Source organism: Lycium barbarum, chromosome 10, assembly GCF_019175385.1.
Source record: "Lycium barbarum isolate Lr01 chromosome 10, ASM1917538v2, whole genome shotgun sequence".
NCBI classification, from domain to species: Eukaryota; Viridiplantae; Streptophyta; class Magnoliopsida; order Solanales; family Solanaceae; genus Lycium; species Lycium barbarum.
In genome coordinates this window covers 95,630,335-95,650,173 of record NC_083346.1, presented here as the reverse complement: position 1 = coordinate 95,650,173, position 19,839 = coordinate 95,630,335, and the positions used below count along the sequence as shown (strand labels likewise).

Below are 19,839 nucleotides of genomic sequence, written 5' to 3'. Positions count from 1 at the left end.
GGTATCATGTGGAATGCTTTTGTAAGACAAACTAACTCGCCCACATATACGGATTGCTTGAGCATATTTGCATTCTCGTTGGGACTTTGTCCTTCTTCTGATAGTGACTTTGTCACTTATATTGGCATGCCTCTAGAGATTATTCGGATCTTGTCCCATCTTGACTTTGGATTCACATTTCATCTTAATTATGGATCTTGGTCCATCAGAAGTATGAATGGGGAAGCCACTTTCAACATGGTTCTTGATTCTCTTCATTATTAGGTGACGACCCGACTTGATTTGGGACTCCGGTCCTTCCTGTTATTCGATTATGCTTTGATGTGATTGCATGATGTATGTGTTGGGAAAAATTAACCAAATGGTGAACTTTCTTGGATTTGCTTTGGAAAGCTTCTTGATATTTGAGATTTTGAATATTGATATCTTCAACTGTTTTAATATTTGATATTTTATTTTCTTGAAAGGATTGTACCTTCATTTAGTTCTTGATGGTGATTTTGACAAGCTTATTCCTAGAATTTATTCTTGTACTCCTTATATTATATTTTTATATTAAGTGTTAGTTAAGTTTATGTGTCACTAAGCTTTATGCTTAGCGATAGTTTGTTACTATCGTAGGTGATGATCCGAAAGAGACTTGAGGATGACCATTTGAAGTAGACTCTTTGGATGCTTAGATGAAGATCACATTTGCATGAGCATGTTCATTTTCGTATACTTTTGGGGACTTATACGTGATCCATGTGATACACTTAGATATGCACTTTTAAATGATTTGGGTCATGATGCTAATATTTTGTAACTTGGTCTTGATGATTGACTTGATTATTTTGGGAGTGTCCATGCCCAAGTCTTGTAATATTTTAAATTCAGTACTTGTCATATTTTAAATTCAGTAATAGATGAGGAAGAAGAAGAAAAAAGAGGTCGACTGAGAGAAATAAGATTTTTCAAAATGATTCTTGAATGCCCTTGTTCACATTTTCTCCCTTTTTATAATGATAAAGAGAGGTATTTTGATCATATGACTAATCTCAACAAACCCACGTGCCTCTAACAATTTGAGATCATTACAAAAAAATCGTACAAGTGATTAGCAATGAGGTGGCATCCAGATAAAAATAGTGAGAACAAGAAAGAAGCTGAAGCGAAATTCAATCAAATATCTGAAGCATATGATGTGCTTAGTGATCCACAAAAGCGACGTGTATATATATATATATATGAGGCACTAAAATCAGGTCAATTTGATCCATCATCACCTAGTGGTTTTAATTATAAATATGGTAATGGGAGAGGATTTAAGTTCAATTTGCGTGATGCTGAAGATATTTTTGCGGACTTTTTTAGTGGAGTGGTATATTTAGAGAGAATAAGAATGTCTTATTATATCATTTGTGTCAAAATACGATAGAACATTCCTCTTATACTTCCTAACAACATCTTATTTTTTAGTTTTACATTCGCATATGCATTTTCCCACTTAAACAATCGAGTTTTTGGCATTTGCACCCTTGACGTATTTCCTCTTTGCAATTTGCACCATATGCTTTTTTTTTAAATGACTTACACCCTTGACGTATTTCCTCTTTGCAATTTGCACCATATGATTTTTTTTAAATGACTTGCACCCTTATCGCTTATTTCTTTGCAAAACGATAAAATCACTCTTTTTTCATTTTTTCTTGAGGAGAAAATATGAAAACTAATTAATATATCCCAAAATCTTTGAGAGTTTAATATTCTCAATCAGGTTCATATTTGATTGGCAAAATACGAAACTGGCTCCTCTCCACTGACCCCTCCCTCCAATTTCCCACTTGATTTTAGACATGTCGCCTCAACATAATCGGATGGTCAAAATTATTTTTGTTAGCTCGCAATTCATGCAATGCTCTTTCTCCACCTCCACGGATATAATCCATTAATTTTGACAAAAGAAAATTCACCCTCCCAACTCTTTCGAAAAGACGGAGTACTTTCAATCTCCAACAACAAGTGGTACTGTGGTAAAGTTTAATATAAGATGATGATAACTGATGAAACCAGTTGCTTATAGGTTTTTTGCAAAGGAAAATCCTGAACCGCATAAAATATTAAAAGAATATAATGATGCGCGAAAAAGATGATACAAAAGCTTTTGTGATCTGCCATTGCTGAACCCACCTTTCTTCTTTTCTTTTCCTAAACGTTTTTTTCTTAATACGACATAATGCCTTTTTTGCGGATGAAAAGGTATTTAAGTTCAAATAAAGATCAAGTTTTAATTAATTTTAGTTGACCAGTTTTAATGGATCCCGGAACATGCTATAATTTTTGTTTTGATTCTTTAGAGTTTGAATGAAAAATAAAGTTAGGGACATACTAATTATATCTTTCCTATTTTTCCCTCAAGAAAAAATAAAAAAAGGAGTGAATAAAGAGATTAGGGTGGAAGTCATTAAAAAAATAGGATAATGTGCAAATCACACAAGAGAACTATGTTAAGGGTGCAAATTGCCATGAATTTCAAACAATCTGATAGGCATTTTAGGAGGACACTTATTATTGAATTAATTGGTGTTGCTAATAAACAAGCATGTTTGTCGAACCATTTGTTAATAAACAGGCTTGTTTGCCGAACCATCTCTAGCAAGATATCCTTGTTTGTTTATCACTAGCCCTACCTTGGGGCGAGCAAATACAAATACCGAAGGGACATACCTGATGTGATCCTCTCAGGGAATGAATATCACAATCTAATGCAGTGCGACACTTCTGAACTTGTCCCAACACCTTAAGAGATGGTGAAACTATGATTGAATCAAACGTAAGAAATGTTAATTACATAATGAATTTAAGTTTTATGCACTTACAATATAGAGAGATATTTAGGTACGTAGGTCAATTATAAGGTAATTATATATAAATTCCTACAAAATGATTTAATTAATAACCACGTAAAGATGGTAGTTAACATGTTATCTCAGGTTAAAAACATTGGTAATGTAAAAAACTTATGTTGCCAGTGAATATAACTTAAACCCTTAGGAAAAATTAATGGTCAGTCTACGATTTGAAAAAATATCTAACTTGTAGCTTCTTTCATGTGTTAATTGATTATATCGGTATTCATATGGCCTCTTCTTATAGGAGGATGAACAACATAAGGTGGTCAGGTGCAACAACAATAATTTAATAATGTGTATCTATATAATTCATCTTGTGCACTCCAAACTCGATAACTCTAAATTTAAAAACGTTTTAGCTTCTATTACTATTAGACAAGATGATGATTTTTTAATTAAATAACCCTTAAGGTGAACATGTATTTCAGCCATTGAAATGGTAGAGCACGAAAATAAAAAGAAATCTTACCTGAGAAAATAAGCAAAAAAAGTGAGGAAAACGATAATGATTGATGATTTCTTCATCTTCTAAAGCTTCTTTTAGCAAAGCAAAGATGTTGCACAAAGCTATTATGCCAGTACATGTATATATATACATACAATCATTTTGATCTTGATTAATTGCTTACCTTAATAGTATATAGTAAGTAATAAAGACAATTAGCCAACATCTTTGGAAGGTGGTTTCAGGGATTAGGAAACAAATTTATACTTAACTAATTGCTGAGATTTTGTTCCTATATATTAATTATGGGAATCTATTGTATAATTTAATTTTATTCATCTTTTTTTAGATGACCAAAGCCTTCTTTTGTTTCTTCAGATATTCGGTATTTGAAATTTACTGGCTTAACTAATCCGAGTTGGCACCAGGTAAGACTACTATAATGACCAGTACCCTTCTATATGCATATATGTAGGGAAACTAGTATATGGAAGCAGGAAAAAAACAAATGAAAACCAAAAATTAAAGGTGATAATTACTTGCTCTAAATCTAAATTATATAAAGACTTTTATAAAGAAAACGCAACATTTTTTTGCGCGGATTGCCCTTCGTTTGGAGTGGTCTTTAAATTTTTCCCCTCATATTTGTGGTCTTTAAATTATGCCCCTCATATTGCTGGTTTTTAATTTTTGCCCTTTGCGTTGCAACCCTGAGCGTTCATGCAAAAATCATGAGGTTCTGGGTTCGAACCCCCGCTCAAGCATAAATTAAAAAAAAATTGCAAGCCAAGATTTGGGTCGCGTGTATGCCGGACCCGGCATACATTTGTTAAGGAATTACCAAAGTTAAGCCGGACCCGGCATACTCTGTCTTATGGGCAGACTTGGCATAAGTATGCCGGGTCCGGCATAACTTTGGCAATGTTTTCAAACAGCACAATAAGCATTGAAAACTCCAGCACCGAGCTAACACAGTATACTTGAAGTTCAATGTGTATTTAAAGTAACTTTTGAAAAAGAAATATTTCGCATGGATCATTATGTTATATTGTCTTCTTATTTGACGAAGATATATTCGCATTAGGTTTATCTCTGTACTTACTTCTCGTTCAAGAATTATGGTTGGTAAGATATTTTAAGGGAGGGAGATTTACACACACAAAAGATTCTGTGACAAAGCAAAGTGCCAAATTCTTTGCCAAGGCACCATATAAGTCAAAGAAATCTGAATAATTGAACAAAATCTATGTCTTAAGGAAAAGTTATGCCTTATGGGGCATACTTTTAGTTATGCCTTAACTAAAAGTCTGCCCCATAAGGCACAACTAGGAAAAGACTTTTAGTTAAGGCTTAACTAAAAGTTTGCCCATAAGTATGCCGGATCCGGCATAAACTTGTGAAGGAATTACCAAAGTTATGCCGGATCCGACATACTTATGCCAAGTCTGCCCATAAGGCATAAGTATGCCGGGTCAAGCATAACTTTGGTAATTCCTTAACAAGTGTATGCCGGTGGGGGCATAGCGAAATTTAAACTCTGCCTTGTGAATTTTTTAAAAATTTTTGACTGAGTGGGGGTTCGAACCTGGAACCCATAGATTTTAGCCAAAGGACAAATTTTAAAGATTTCAAATATGAAGGGCAAAATTTAAAGACCACCCCAAAAGAAGGGCAATTCTGCGAATTGCCCAAACGCAAAGACATTTTCAAATGAAAAACAACATTAGATTTCATTTGTATTACATAAAAATATTTAGTAGAAGCAAATATATTTTGAAGTATAAGTTTGGTGATTGACAAACATGATCGCTTGATTGGGATGATTGTTACAAGTTGAAGTACTTGGTCCTGTTAGTTGGTTCGTATCAATACATAGCACTTAATAATAGATCTAGGATTTATTTACGTGTGAGGTTTGTTTAGTGATAGAGTACTTTCATCACTAACTAATAAGTTAAAAGTTCGAGTCACACCAGATTAAGAGAAAACACTTTAAATTTTTAAGTAAAGTTGGTGGATAAACTAAAACTTAAAAACCTTGATTAGGTATCCACTTTATACACTACTAAGGTGGACCCGTATTGATTCTGAAAAATAAAATCTGTTTCCTCCTTTCTCTCTACCTATTTTACGGATCTACCAAAAGGAAAAAATAAAATCTTTCTTTTTCCACGTTTGTTTTCTCCATTAGTGACGTTGATAAAATACATAATACATATTTTAACTTTCAATCTTAGATCGTCGAACGTGAAAATAGGTACTCTCTCAGTTCACTTTTACTTATCTAGTTTGAATTTTGCACATTTTTTAATAAACAATAATTGATGTTGATATTTTAACACAATACTCGTATTAATTGATATTTAGTCTTAAGTCTTGAAAAATAATTTGAAGAATAAGTAATTAATGCTAAGGTAAAATATGAAAAAAAAAAGTTTTTCTTGATATGCTAAAAGTAAAATAAAAGTAAAAAATGTATTTTAACATATTGGACAAGTAAAAGTGAAAAGAGAGAGTATAATATTACCTTAATTTAATTTATCACTTACCTGCAATAAAGTAACTTAATTTGGTGTATGCATTGAATTCAAGGAAGTCTTTTCCCTACTGCTTTAATGGCTTTAAGAAGACTTGAAGCCATGTAGGGAAGAAAATCAATGATAAATTTCTTCAAATGTTCGGTATTCAAACTTATGAGTGAATATCATTTTGTTTACTTTATAAATCAAACTCTCCTCTCAACTATGAATAATAGACATTCTCCCCCTTTTATGATATGTAATGTCTATTTTACCCATGACATTATCAATCCTCCATCTATGTATTACTTTTTTATATTATATAAAATTTATATTTTTAACCTAGGTATTTATGAATATATCACAAAATCTAATGTTACTTTTTATGATTGATATTTTAATATTACGTGCATTAAGTATATATTATGTATGTACATGCATGCATGCACACACACACGCACACACACAAAAACACTCACATATTACCTGTTATTTTTACATATATGTGTATGTATGCACATGCATGTATATATATTCACACACAGAGGTTTTGGTTGTCATTAGTGGAATGTTTTAAATAATAATTTAAAATTCATTTACAATATTAATAGATATGTGTATGTATGCACATGCATGTATATATATTCACACACAGAGGTTTTGGTTGTCATTAGTGGAATATTTTAAATTATAATTTAAAATTCAATTATAATATTAATAGATAATATTTTAGGAATTTATTATAGAATAAACCTCTATTTTTATTTTATTTTTTGTATTTCCTGCATTTAAATATAGTTATAAAGTTATTATTACTTGTCATTTTTACTTGTATCAATAAGATATCAAGTTTTGATTATTATTAATTAAAAAAATTATTCTTCTCATTTATTTCTTGATAGAACGGCATGAAGTTACTGGTATTTCTCACTTTTCTTTTTCCGTCTCGATAATAATATTTATTTTTTACAGGAAATTTGTTACATAGATTAAAGAGATAAAAAAAATCATGATTTTAAAGAAGTAAACGAAAAAAAAAGGCAAGTGTAAAATGTAAGAGTAAAATAGGAATTTGAAAAAGTCAATTAAGATAAAGGAGGGAGAATAACTATTATTCAAAGTTGAGGGGACAGTTTGATTTTTAGAGCAAAGTTGGAAGGTGAAAATGATTTTCACTCATTGACTTGACTAATTTGAATTAGCACCAGGTAGCCCATTAATGACCAATGCCTTTTATAAGCATATACGTAAGGAAACTAGTATATATGAAAGCCAAATAAATGTTAAAATATATGTATTTACTTTTAAAAAAAAAATTATATTCAATCAAACACTATCATATAAAATAAATATAAAACTTACTATCATATAAAATAAATATAAAAATTTAATCTGAAAAGTCATGTAATGTGAGGATCTGGATTATATCCACCAATATAATATTTTTTTATGTTGTTAATATAATTTAATTAAGTATAGTATTTTCTTAGTTTCTAGATTATCATACTCCAATTTTGTTATAAAAAGTTATCTATTTTAGGTAAACTTGCGTAATGGTGTGAAAAGATCCACCAATTAAAAATTTATATGTAAAAAAGTTAAAAAATCTTACTTTCGATAGTGTTACAAGAAGTTACCTATTATAGGTAAGCCTGCGTAATGGTGTGAAAAGATCCACCAATAAAGAATTATATGTGATAAAAGTTAAAGAATCTTAGTTTCAATTGTGTTATAAGAAGTTACCTATTGTAGGTAAACTTGCCTAATGGTGTGAAAAGATCCACCAATAAAAATTTATATGTAAAAAAGTTAAAAATTCTTAGTAGGCGTTTGGCCATTCAATTTAAAAACATGATTTCATATTTTGATTTAAAATCAGTGTTTGTTTATGAAATTTGCGCAAAATTTCAACTTCAATTTAAAAACATGATTTCATATCATGATTTCAAATCTCAAATTCTCCAAAAAGTAGTATTTGGGATTCCAAATCATGAATTCAATTTTTTTTTAAATATAAAATTTGACCCATAGGTTTATATTTTATATATATATAAAAAAATCATAAGTTGGTAGATATATGTATTAAATGTAAAACTTGACTCAAAGTGACAATGTTGGTTCGTTTTCTCTATCATCTAATAGAAAATGCATGCTCGATGTGAAAAGATTGTCCTTATCATGTGGAAGGATTATATTAAAGAGTGGTTATGTATAAGACATCCTCAACTTTCCTTTTTATTGAACTATGGTTTGCTCTATGAGAAAAAAATACAACTTAAAAAATCCAAGTTGCATGTCCAAACAAAACTTTAACTTCAAATCAACCTGATTTCAAATCACCGATTTCGTATCATGATATTAAATCATATCCAAACGGAGCCTTAGTTTCAATCGTGTTATAAAAAATAATTACGTATTGTCGGTAAACTTGTGTAATGGTGCGGAAAAGATCCTAATGGTGTGAAAAAGATCCACAAATAAAAAGTTATATGTAAAAAAGTTTAAAAAAATCTTAGTTTCAATTGTGCTATAAAAAGTTACCTATTGTGGGTAAATTTGTGTAATGGTGTGAAAAAAATCCCAATGGTGTGAAAAAGTTCAACCAATAAAAATTTATATGTAAAAGACTTAAAATTCTTAGTTCATGCAAACATTATTCGTCCTCGTCATGACGGGGTATACACCACCGCCTAGTCGCCAAAACAGATTATGTGAACAGTACACACTCCCAACACAAGATACTCTGTCTGTCGGCCTTTCTTTTACGCGCCTTGCACGTTCTCACAACTCCCACTAGCTACTTTCTTTAATATTCCCTCCTTCTCAAATTATTTATCGTTTTATTTTATTTTACAATCCCTTAAGAAATACTCCGTGATGATAAAAAAGAGTATCACGTAGCCATTATTATTTTTCAAAAAGAGTGTTCGTTTACCAGAAATAATTAATTTTACTTTTTCAAATTTGCCCTTATTAATTGTTAAATGACAAAATTCCAATACCTATTTAATTAGGGGTATTTTAGATAAATTACCTATTTTTGTCTAGAAATTAGTATTTTCTTAAGGGGTGTGCAAATGACTAAGTGGATACTCTTTTTTAACCGGAGAGAGTATTAATTAAAAAGGGTATTTGACTACTTTACTCTTATGTCTAAGTTATAATCTCTCTCCATTACATGTTTATTATATTTTTGAGATGCATATTATTTCTTGAAATATATTAATTAATAATCACATATTTGTAAATAATATTATAAAATAAATTGTATATATTTTTTAAAGTAATAATGTTATAATTTAATTAATTACAAAGATTAAAAGCACATATTTTGTAAGAACATCATGTGCTGGATATTTGATGAAAAGATTAATATCATACATATAATGTCATTAATATTATTCAAATATTTGATAAAAAAATAATAATTTATCAAATATAAGTAATTATTTGGCCTGATAAACATGCCACCGAATACATTCAATTCTAATTACACGAGTTGCTTTCCAAAGATGCCCTAAAAGTAATAAGTTTAAGAGAAAATCTATTTCTTATAGCGGAAGTAAAAGTGAACGAGAGAGCCCTCCCACTAACAACTTCGTTTTATTTTATTCCTCCGTCACCGTTATCATCGTACGTGTCATGTAACAACTACACAGCTGTAAATTAGTACTCCGACCTTTTATAACAACCCCGTATATTTAATCACCAAACTCTACCTATATAAATAAAATAAAAAATCTCCTCCGCCATTTCTCTAGCCTACGCACTCGCCGGATTTTTTTGCCTTGTTCTACGGGTCAACTATTAATTCAATCTTGCATAAATTTATATAAACCCAAACACAACCTACATTCTCTGAAACACAGAAAAGAAAATGGGGGTTGATTACTATAAGACACTGAAAGTATCACCAAATGCAACAGAAGAAGATTTAAAGAAATCATACAAGAGATTAGCGATGAGGTGGCATCCAGATAAGAATAATGGTGAGAACAAGAAAGAAGCTGAATCGAAATTCAAGCAAATATCCGAAGCATATGATGTGCTTAGTGATCCACAAAAGAGACAGATCTATGATATATATGGTGATGAAGCATTAAAATCAGGTCAATTTGATCCATCATCACCTATGAATAGAGGATTTAAGTTTGATTCACGTGATGCTGAAGATATATTTGCGGAGTTTTTTGGTGGGTATAGTGGTGGTAGTGTGAGGGTTAAGAAAGCTGAACCTGTTGAGAATAAGTTGTTGTGTGGTTTGGAAGAGTTATATAAAGGTTCTAAGAGAAAAATGAAGATTTCAAGAATTGTTCGTGATGATACTGGGTAAGTAATTAAACCTTATGTTATACACGTTCCCTCTGTCTTCATTTATGTGATATTTTTTTACAACTCTTTTCTTGAATATTATTCAAAAGAAATTTGGATTCCACCAATTACTAACCCAAGATTCTAGACATTTATTAACTGAGAAAGAAATCCACCAGGGCAAAAATACTATAGATGCAAGATACAAAAGAGGAGGGACTTCTTTTTTCTCTTGGCCTTTGTTTGGCAAGTTGTTGTAAGTTTTCGATGAGATCCTTAATAATATCCTAGAAAATTCATGATGTATTCGAGAAAAAAAATTCTGACATAAAGAAATTACACTTCGTTTTCGAGAGTCAAATTTCTTTATTTTGACCGTGAATTCGGATATACATTCTTTAAGTTTTTTTTTTTTTTTTTTTTAATAATTTGCATATTTAGGAACTACATAAAAAGTACTACACATCATAATACTCAATTAACAATTTAAAATATTGAAAGGGCACGCAAATAAATTGAGATCGGAGATTTTCTTGTTTGACTATCGAAAAACGAAAATTATGGCATAAATTGGAACAGAAGGAGTATATGAATTGCATCATCCTCTATCCATATTTGCTAAAGTCTGTATATTAAATTTGTTATCTACTATTCTGAATAAGCAATTTAGGTTCAAGGGTTATTGTGCTGAGTGAATTATATATATCTGAGCCATCTATATTTAGGATTATTTCAATTATATTTGTTTTCATTCTTTGCTTTTGATCTGGCCTATTGATGGATATATTTGGGGTTGATAGGTGTGATTGGGTCTTTTGTGTGGTGAATTTGGCAGAGGTTGCCAAGTTAATCCTGTCCACCAAGGTTGAAATAAATGGTCTTACACTAAGGGGTCCTTTGGTAGGGTGTATAAGAATGGTACTGAATAAGGTGTATTAGTAATGCTGGGATTAGTTATGCTGGCACTATTTTTTATAGACTGTTTGGTTTGTGGTATTAAGTAAGATGCATTGCATAATTTCTAAATAGTACTGAATAGGGTGTATAAGTATAATAATATTACTGGAATTGTTAATGCCATTATTACTGTGTTTAGTATTGAATAGGGTGTATAAGTAATATTGATATTAGATGTACCAGACGTAAATTTGCAATGAAACATTGTACTATAGTTTAGTATCAATATTATTCTACCTAATACACCCTACTAAACGAGCCACAAGGGTTATAATTGTGAGGGATCCTTAGGAAGTTACTCCCGTGCCTCAACCACTAGTCCACTAGGCCATCCCCTTGAAACTGTGCCTTTGAGATTATTCCAACAGTAATGTATTAGAACAAGACAACATATGGGGGTTATGCATGAATTGTATAGAATGAGTGAATGATATTGGCGAGTGGAGGGAAAGTTCTTTGATTATCATGACTAAAGTACATTTAACTTAAGTTATGCTTATCAGTCAGGACAGCACCGAAGAAAGAATATAAGTGGTTTGTCTAGTGTGAAGTTACAGAGAATAAACGAGACATCAAACTCCAGAGTTACTGATACTTTCTTGAATGTGTTACAAGACCAATTTGAAAGTGTAATTCTGTAAATGTGACAGTTGGAACTAAGCTGAAGGAGCTTGTCACTTTTTGGCCATCTATAATCAACTCTTTCCATCAACCATTGCAAGTGCTACTTGTGACAACTTTAGTTGGCCTTCATGTGCTCTTACCATCTGCCTCTAGGTGAAATGAGTGATAATTCTGATGTAAATATAATTCCAATCTGTGGATTTTGGTGGGTGATTTATAGCTCACTGACATCCCAATTTCCAAAAGTGAGTCTTATTGGAAATAACTTCTAAGATTTACTTTTGAGCTTTATCGGGGAATAGAACACTTGGTTTCACAGCAAACCTTTTAGATAGCTCTTCAAGCTCAACGAGGAAAACCATAATATGCTGTTTGAAGTTTTCATTTTGAAATCGATGGTATTTGAGGTTAGAAAATTGGTATTTTTTGAGTTTGCTGACTCTAGAATGATTTATCTTAAAAGAATACAACATCTTTGTTGCTTATCAATCTGAATATAGATAGTGTTTGAACTATGCACTTACATACTTCCAGTTAGTTAGACTTAAATCTTCCTATGCAAGAATACTCGTTTGCTTTGAGAAATTACATATTGCTACTACTATGGAACACATGCTTCTGTCATCTATTATTACTAAATTACTCCAAATTTTTTGGATCAGATATATGATTTTAGGATCAAAGCAACTTTCCCTACAGAATATAAGTCTTAACATTGCTTCGTTATGATCACCAGAGAGGTACATTAGTCGTGGTGCATGTTCCATTTCCTGGTTGCAATGATATAAGTTTTAACAAAAGGTACAGTTGATAGGAAGACAAATTTTCTGCTGCTAAAGCAGCATTATCTTTTTTGGAGGTGCAGAGTGAAAGTGAGGGGATAACACAGAAATGACTTAACAGTAGAATTCTGTGAACATGTGATTACTACGGTTGCATGTATTTAATATAGAAGTTACAATTAATTAGTTTGCACTTAATGGGTCTGATACTTGTTCTTAGTCTCATCAATTTTGTCTTCCATGCATGAATTATATTTGCAGTAAGCCCACAACTATTGAAGAGGTCTTGGCAATACACATTAAACCTGGTTGGAAGAAAGGCACAAAAATCACTTTTCCAGAGAAAGGGAACCATGAACCCGGAGCTGCACCTGGTGATCTTATTTTTGTAATAGATGAAAAGCCACATGATGTTTTCAAGAGAGACGGGAATGATCTAGTGATCAACCAGAAAATCTCACTAGTAGATGCTCTCGCTGGGAAAACTATCAACTTGATTACTTTGGATGGAAGGGAACTCACAATACCAATTACAGATGTTGTTAAACCAGGACATGAGAAGATTATTTCAAACGAAGGAATGCCGATATCAAAAGAACCTGGAAAGAAAGGAAACTTGAAGATCAAGTTTGAGGTTAAATTCCCGTCAAGGCTTAGTTCAGATCAGAAATCTGATATCAGAAGAGTATTGGGCAGAACAGCTGACAACTAATACACAGTTTAACTTATGATTTCACTAAGAATGATTGTTTATGTAAATACTTGACAAGTTTACATAAAGTTTATGCTAGACATAAGACGAGAATTGTGCATAGTAGGATCAGTGTTTTGACGATGCCACTCAAGGTTTACTTTTATTTAGCACCATTAAAGAAGCTAATATAGCAGCTACTTCAGCTGCTCATATATAATTCTTACGTTGGATATTGAACACGTTAGGAAGTTTACTAGTTGGTTATTAACATATTTGTTGGTTTTTTGGCATTGTCATGTTTGGTTTTGTGGCATTGGCATGGATGAAGCATTTTTTCTTTGCACATTTTTGTTCATACTGTCTTGGTCACTACCCAGTGTAATCCCACAATAGTGGGGTCTGGGGAGGGTAAGATGTACGCAGCCTTACCCCTACCTGGGTAGGGAGGCTGTTTCCGATTGACCCTCGGCAACCCTCCTCCTTTATCCGGGCTTGGGACCGGCAATGTGAGCGAGCTCACACAGGCGGAGTTATTTTTGTTCATACTGTATTTTTGGCTTTTCATTTTGCCCCGTGTTAACCCAGAAGAATGCGAAAGCTTTTCTGTTAGTATTGAAATTTATGCAGGGGAACTTCAATATCAGCTACTAATATATCCACGTGAGCGCACATAGAGAGGGGAGGGGTCTTTGTTGAATAGGGTAGTTGGATTTGGAAGAGAGTGATATGGACACAACACAAGCAAAGCATCTTGTTATTCAAGCCCAATATACAACAATGACAAGGGATATCATCACCCTTATTGAAGTGAGGAAGAAATAGTGCTTTCTTTTTGGTTCCTTAAGCTCTGTTTATTTCAATCTTCTTCTGCAGCCCATCTATATCTGCTCCCACAAGTTTATCAACTATTTTCCCTTGCTTTATCAGCACGAATGTTGGCATTGCTTGCACTCCATATTCTTGGGCTACATCCTGCTTTCAACGAATTAATATTAAGTTTAACATTAAATATATCTTAGTAGAAAAAATAATAAACAGAAACAAACAAAACTTGCAAGCAAAGCATATAATTAAAGCTCATACAGCCAGTTCATCCACATCAATCTTGATGAACTCGACGTCTGTATATTTAGCAGCAAACTCATTGATAACTGGCTCCATGTGTCGGCAGGGACCACACCATGAAGCTGTGAAGTCAATAACAATCTAGCAGTCACAAGAGAAAAAAGAAAAAAAAAAAAAAGAGTCAATGATATTGGTACAGCCTAATATGTACTCCCTCCGGTCCATATTAAGTTTTGTTTTTAGCTTGGGCACACCTCTTAAAAAATCTACTCATTCTTAGAAAGTGAATATGTTTTTAGTAATTTGACCTTAATTAGATTATACATATTTAATATAGTTTCTTCAACAACAACAACATACCCAGTATAATTCCACAAAGTGGGGCCTGAGAAGGGTGAGGTGTATGGGGCATTGTTCATTAATGAATGAAAACGCAAAGTAAAAAAGTTTGAAAGCGATTTATTTATACAATATTTGGAAGAGCTGTGGAATCTTGGGGAGTAGCCGGCTTAACGATTTGGACCTGTTTCGGGTTGAAATTGCTTTCAAGGCAGTAGATTGTGCCACGTCGCAACATTAATTCGATAAGTTGATTCTATCCTTTTGTTAAATTTTTGATTGATGTTGTTAATATTTCCAACAAGATGTACGCAGACCTTATCCCTACCTCTGTGGGTTAGAGAGGATGTTTCCGATGGACCCTCAACTCAAGAAAATTATTTCCAGAGCAGGGTTTGAAAGAAATGCAAGAGTAAAAGCTATGATAGTTAATATAATGTTTTGGTTGCATAAAAATCAACTTATCCAAATAGGGACAAATTTGAAAGAAAATAATTAATACTTTCTTCGTTATGTAAAACACCACTTATTTTGACCAAAATAAAAAGGTAAAGATACCACTTATTATAAACCGGAGGGACTAACATCTTCTTTGAAAATTTTATAAATTAATATCTTCTTTGAAAAATTTGTAAAATGATTACCAATTTGTTTGTTTCTTTCAATGAATCAAAATGGAGCTTCCATGTTGCTGAGGAATTGAAACGTATGACTTGATTCTTCATGGGTACTGACAGCGCATTTGTTTGATGCCAAACAGAAGAATTGTTGGCACCCATATTTTATCAATAGTTTTGAAGCAAGTTTTTTTTTTGGAGTAAGTGGAAGAAATCAACTTGGCTTGATCTTGGTTTACTATTTGGCAGGGACCCTTTTATATTTCTTGCTGATGTGAGGGAAAATCTTATTCAAATTGAAGTAGAATATGTTCTTTAGTATTTAATGTTAATAATTTCACTTACAGAAAATTAAACTCTAATGCTACTTTTGCCTTTTGTGTTGATGTCGAATTACAATATTGCTATTGCTATTGCTCCTGCTAATAGAGGGATCACTACAAGTTTATTCTCATACTCCAAATTTTGGCTCAGCTAGCCCCTACTTTGCTTGCTATTATAGAGAAGATTTAATAAGTTGATATTCTAAAATTTTTAGGGGGCAAATACTCCATTAGTTAAAGGCAGTAGGTCCAGGACACTTCTGTTTTTTATGGAAACATTTACCATAAAGCTTAAGTATTGTTATTGAGATAGCTTAAGGCATAAAACTTGCATGATGAATCTTTCATATAATGTATAATTGTAGAAGGCAACTAGATTGCATTTCGTACAAGAAGTTATTAGATGGATTCTTATTAACGTTTGCTCCTACATACATATATGCTGAAAAGAACTCCACGAGTCAAATCAAATATAAGAAGCATACTTCAAATTATGTCAAGCGGTTCATTTATAACTCATAATTTATGGCATTTTACAAGCAATGCCTCAAAGAAGACTGAAATTACAGCCACACAAGATCAAAGTTAATTGCAAACCAGAATTTTAGACCACAAAAGATATTGATTCTGGAAAAAAAAAAACTCGAATTAGAGGTGTTCATTTGCATAAGACCGCGATGATTCATTTGCGGCTGAGGTAAGACCGGACGCTTTGGTGATTGATTAGGACAAAAACAAAATTGATTTTACTACACAGTTTTATTAAGTTAGAGTAATCATCTAAAGAATTAACTTATAGTTTCAAGAAATATTTTGTTTTGGAAGCACTTTGTATGCAAAGACATATACCACATTACAATAATAGGAGCTTATTAGTATGATTTGTTTTTTTTTTTTAAAAAGTTGATTGGTTTATTATATCTTATCCCCGACTAGAAAGAATCGCCAAAGCCTAGGCCAGCCATTGTACAAATTAATGGGTGGTAGCCCTCTTTCTCTTTCTTGTGATCAAATGCTCCTCACTTTATTCCTTTGACCAATATTGCAAATTACGTGATTCTCAATACTCACAACAACCACATACTCTATTAAGTCTATAATTGAAAAAAGAAAATAGAGCTTCCCTCACAAGCGGAGTTAATCTTGTCTGACGGAAGTCAATTGATACTCTTTTGTTGAAAAATAAACTGTGTATATTATGACATATTAGTTTACTCTCGTAGCGAGATCGACCACGTAGAACATCTCAGAGTAGTGTTGTAGACACTTCATGATAGTAAGTTATACGCAAAATTTTCGGTGTATGACTTTTGGCTAAAATCGATAGCGTTTTTAGGCCATATAATTTTTGGAGAAGGTTAATTTATTTTGATATATATATATATATATATATATATATATATATATATATATATATATATATATATATGAATCCCCTTGATACTGTATATATACTTTAATAAAAATTCTAGTTCCTCAATTGCTCACCCTTATAAGTGAAAATAAATGTCAATTTAGGTTGAGTCACGCATAATAAGTGAAAACACTATATATACCAAAAAAAAAAAAAGAGTAAGTAGAGTGGTGGGTAAAAACTAAAACTAAAAATAATAAAAACCGGAAAGAAAACCTTCGGTAGGGTATCCCCCTTACGACTACTAATTAAGGTGCAGGATATTAATTCTGAAAAATAAATCTTTATCTTGCTTGATTTCTCCCTGTTTTATGGATCTACCAAAAGGAAAAAAGAAACGATTTAGATCATTTCTTTCTCCACCTTTGTTTTCTCCACCCAATAATTTAACTTTTAAAACTTAGATAGTTGAACGTGAAAATTTTCTCGGCCCCACACACACACACACACATATATATATATATAAAGATGGCATTTAAATCTTTCGGAAATAGCTCATATTCATACATTCTTAACTTAAATAGTCATCATATTAAGGGCGGAGGGAGAGTTGTTGGCTATGAGTTCGGCCGAATTCAGTAACTTTAATTCAAATTTGATATTATTCTAAAAATTAATTAAATAAGTATATATTATTAATTTATATAAAACATAATCATTTAAAAATATTAGAACTTAAAACCCATAAACTTCAAATCATGATTCCTTCTTATTATAACATGACAAAGCACCTTTTGCTTTCTACATTTCCCCACTACGAGTGCGAGCCTTCTAAAAGACGTGATCTGTTAAATGAAAAATACTTGCATGCACTAAACATACATATAATTAAGTGTGTTATACGTGTTTTTTACATAAAAGTTATCACTTAACGATAGTCAAAGAATATTTTTTATTACCTCAATTTATCACTTAATGGTGTACTATAATTACTCCCTCCCTCCTAATTCTCATAATAAGTGTCACTTTAGCAAAAAAATTTGTCTCATAATAAATGTCACCTTAGGAAACCAATGCATATATTGACTAGTTTTTTCCAATTTTGCTCTTGGACAAAAGAAGTAGTAGCACTCTAAATCATGATGGTTGGATTCCCAATGTCAAAATATGGACTACTTGTGCATGCTCTAATCATCAAGAGAATTTTTTTTTTTGCGTAAGGGTAATTTGGTAAATTTCACACTTCATCATTAATTTCTTAATATGCATGTTTTTGGCTAAAGTGACACTTATTATGAGACGGAAGGAGTAAATTATTTGGAGCATGCATTAAATTCGAGGAAGTCTTTTCCCTACTGCTTTGATGGCATTAGTTGAAGCTATGTAGGCAAGGAAATCAAGGAGAATTTGTTTTCTCTCACCAGGTTCAGGATCACGACAATATTCCCAAATTCCCATCACAAAATACATGTGCATATGCCAAGTTGCCAACTCCAAGTTATAGTTACTATAGTTATTACTGAAAAGGGTCAAATATACCCCTGTACTATTGAAAAATGGTCAAATATATCCCTCGTTATACTATGAGTTCAAATATATCCCTATCGTCATACTTTAGGCACAAATATACCCCTCCACCGTTTAAGTTAACTAAAGTGAAATGCAATCCCACGTGACATTAATATTTTAATAAACATACCATGTGGCATGCCACGTCACTAACCTAACCCAATTTTACCCCTCCCCTCCATAGCTTCTTCCACAACCACCTCCCCTTCTACTATACTACCCCTTATGCCCACCACCATTTTCACAAACTCAAACTTAAAGCCTTTGAGTAGTAAATCGACACCAACTCCACCTTCTAAGTTTCACCCATTGCTAATGGCTTTTATATTTTATAGTAATTTTTTTTGGTGCATTAATGGAAACTCAAGCGGGCATCTCAATTGCCATCCCTCTTTTGGTTCTTATAGAAGAGATATCTCGTACAGTTCGCCTACTTTTGATTCAAACCAAAAATTGGGAGACCAAGTTGATATAGTCCTGAGTTTCAATTCCAAATCTGCATTAAAATACTAAAGAAATTCACTAAAAGCCTCGCTACACCACCACTGGCTGCCGATTCATCTTCATCTTGTCTGATGATATATATAAGCTTCCATCATTGGGAAGTTTTAATTTCAGATGCATTATAAGTTTTAAGTTTACTCCCAAATAAAACCCACATATTGATCATAATTTTTCTTTAAAAAGGTTGTTACAGCCATTGAAGATGACCTGAATCCATGGCCAACCCCATACCTATGAGATCCATGCCTATGAGAAAATTTGAGTTTGTGATGTGGCATGCCACGTGGTATTTATGTTAATAAAATATTAATGTCACGTGGGATTGGGCTACACTTCGGTCAATTTCAACGGTAGGGGAGTATATTTGTGCCTAAAGTATGACGATAGGGGTATATTTGGACCCACAGTATAACGAGGGGTATAGTTAACCATTTTTCAATAGTACAGGATATATTTGGCCCTTTTCCGTAATCATTATCATATCATTGAGTTGTAATTGCTTCTAGTCAATGATTCTTTTCTCTTTCTTTGATAATTTCTAGACAATAATATTTTGCCAGCTAGTAGCAGAAATAAGTGATGAAAAAGTATCGTGTTCGTCTCTTTGATTAAATTAGGGGAGGACATGTTTTGTTGACCCACTCTCCTAAATCTTTGAGCAAAATAAATGAAGCTCCAAATAGGAGGAGCACGATTTGTAAGAATGACCTTCATAAAGGTTAGATTTTGAATTTTTGTGCTTAAAAAAATTGTAAAATTGATCTTTGTTCAAAAAAAAAAAAAGTTATTGATAAGTGCATAAGTTGTGTGCATAAATTAGTTTTATCCATGAGTCAGGAGTTCAT

General features: G+C 32.2%; 2 protein-coding genes across 2 annotated transcripts; one reads left to right on the top strand and one right to left on the bottom strand.

The window, feature by feature from the left end:
• The first annotated feature begins 9,521 nt into the window (after positions 1–9,521).
• On the top strand, positions 9,522–13,519 carry LOC132613858 (uncharacterized). The gene is made up of 2 exons (XM_060328141.1): positions 9,522–10,184; positions 12,791–13,519. The coding sequence occupies exons 1-2, from the start codon at positions 9,733–9,735 to the stop codon at positions 13,239–13,241; spliced, it is 903 nt and encodes a 300-aa protein (XP_060184124.1). The 5' UTR covers positions 9,522–9,732; the 3' UTR covers positions 13,242–13,519.
• A 426-nt stretch (positions 13,520–13,945) lies between these two features.
• On the bottom strand, positions 13,946–15,406 carry LOC132613859 (thioredoxin H2-like). The gene is made up of 3 exons (XM_060328142.1): positions 15,272–15,406; positions 14,307–14,429; positions 13,946–14,195 (listed from the first exon to the last, which is right to left on the bottom strand). Exons 1-3 carry the CDS (start codon positions 15,404–15,406, stop codon positions 14,064–14,066), a joined length of 390 nt encoding a protein of 129 aa, XP_060184125.1. The 3' UTR covers positions 13,946–14,063.
• Positions 15,407–19,839: the final 4,433 nt, after the last annotated feature.

What these genes read in the sequence shown, in the direction of transcription:
- LOC132613859 (XM_060328142.1), bottom strand. Translation starts at nt 15,406, where the DNA reads ATGGGTGCCAACAATTCTTCTGTTTGGCATCAAACAAATGCGCTGTCA. An exon ending in TGAAAGAAACAAACAAATTG is followed by an intron (nt 14,430 to 15,271) that starts GTAATCATTTTA and finishes TGTGACTGCTAG; the next exon opens with ATTGTTATTGACTTCACAGC. An exon ending in TTGATGTGGATGAACTGGCT is followed by an intron (nt 14,196 to 14,306) that starts GTATGAGCTTTA and finishes CGTTGAAAGCAG; the next exon opens with GATGTAGCCCAAGAATATGG.
- LOC132613858 (XM_060328141.1), top strand. Translation starts at nt 9,733, where the DNA reads ATGGGGGTTGATTACTATAAGACACTGAAAGTATCACCAAATGCAACA. An exon ending in ATTGTTCGTGATGATACTGG is followed by an intron (nt 10,185 to 12,790) that starts GTAAGTAATTAA and finishes TTATATTTGCAG; the next exon opens with TAAGCCCACAACTATTGAAG.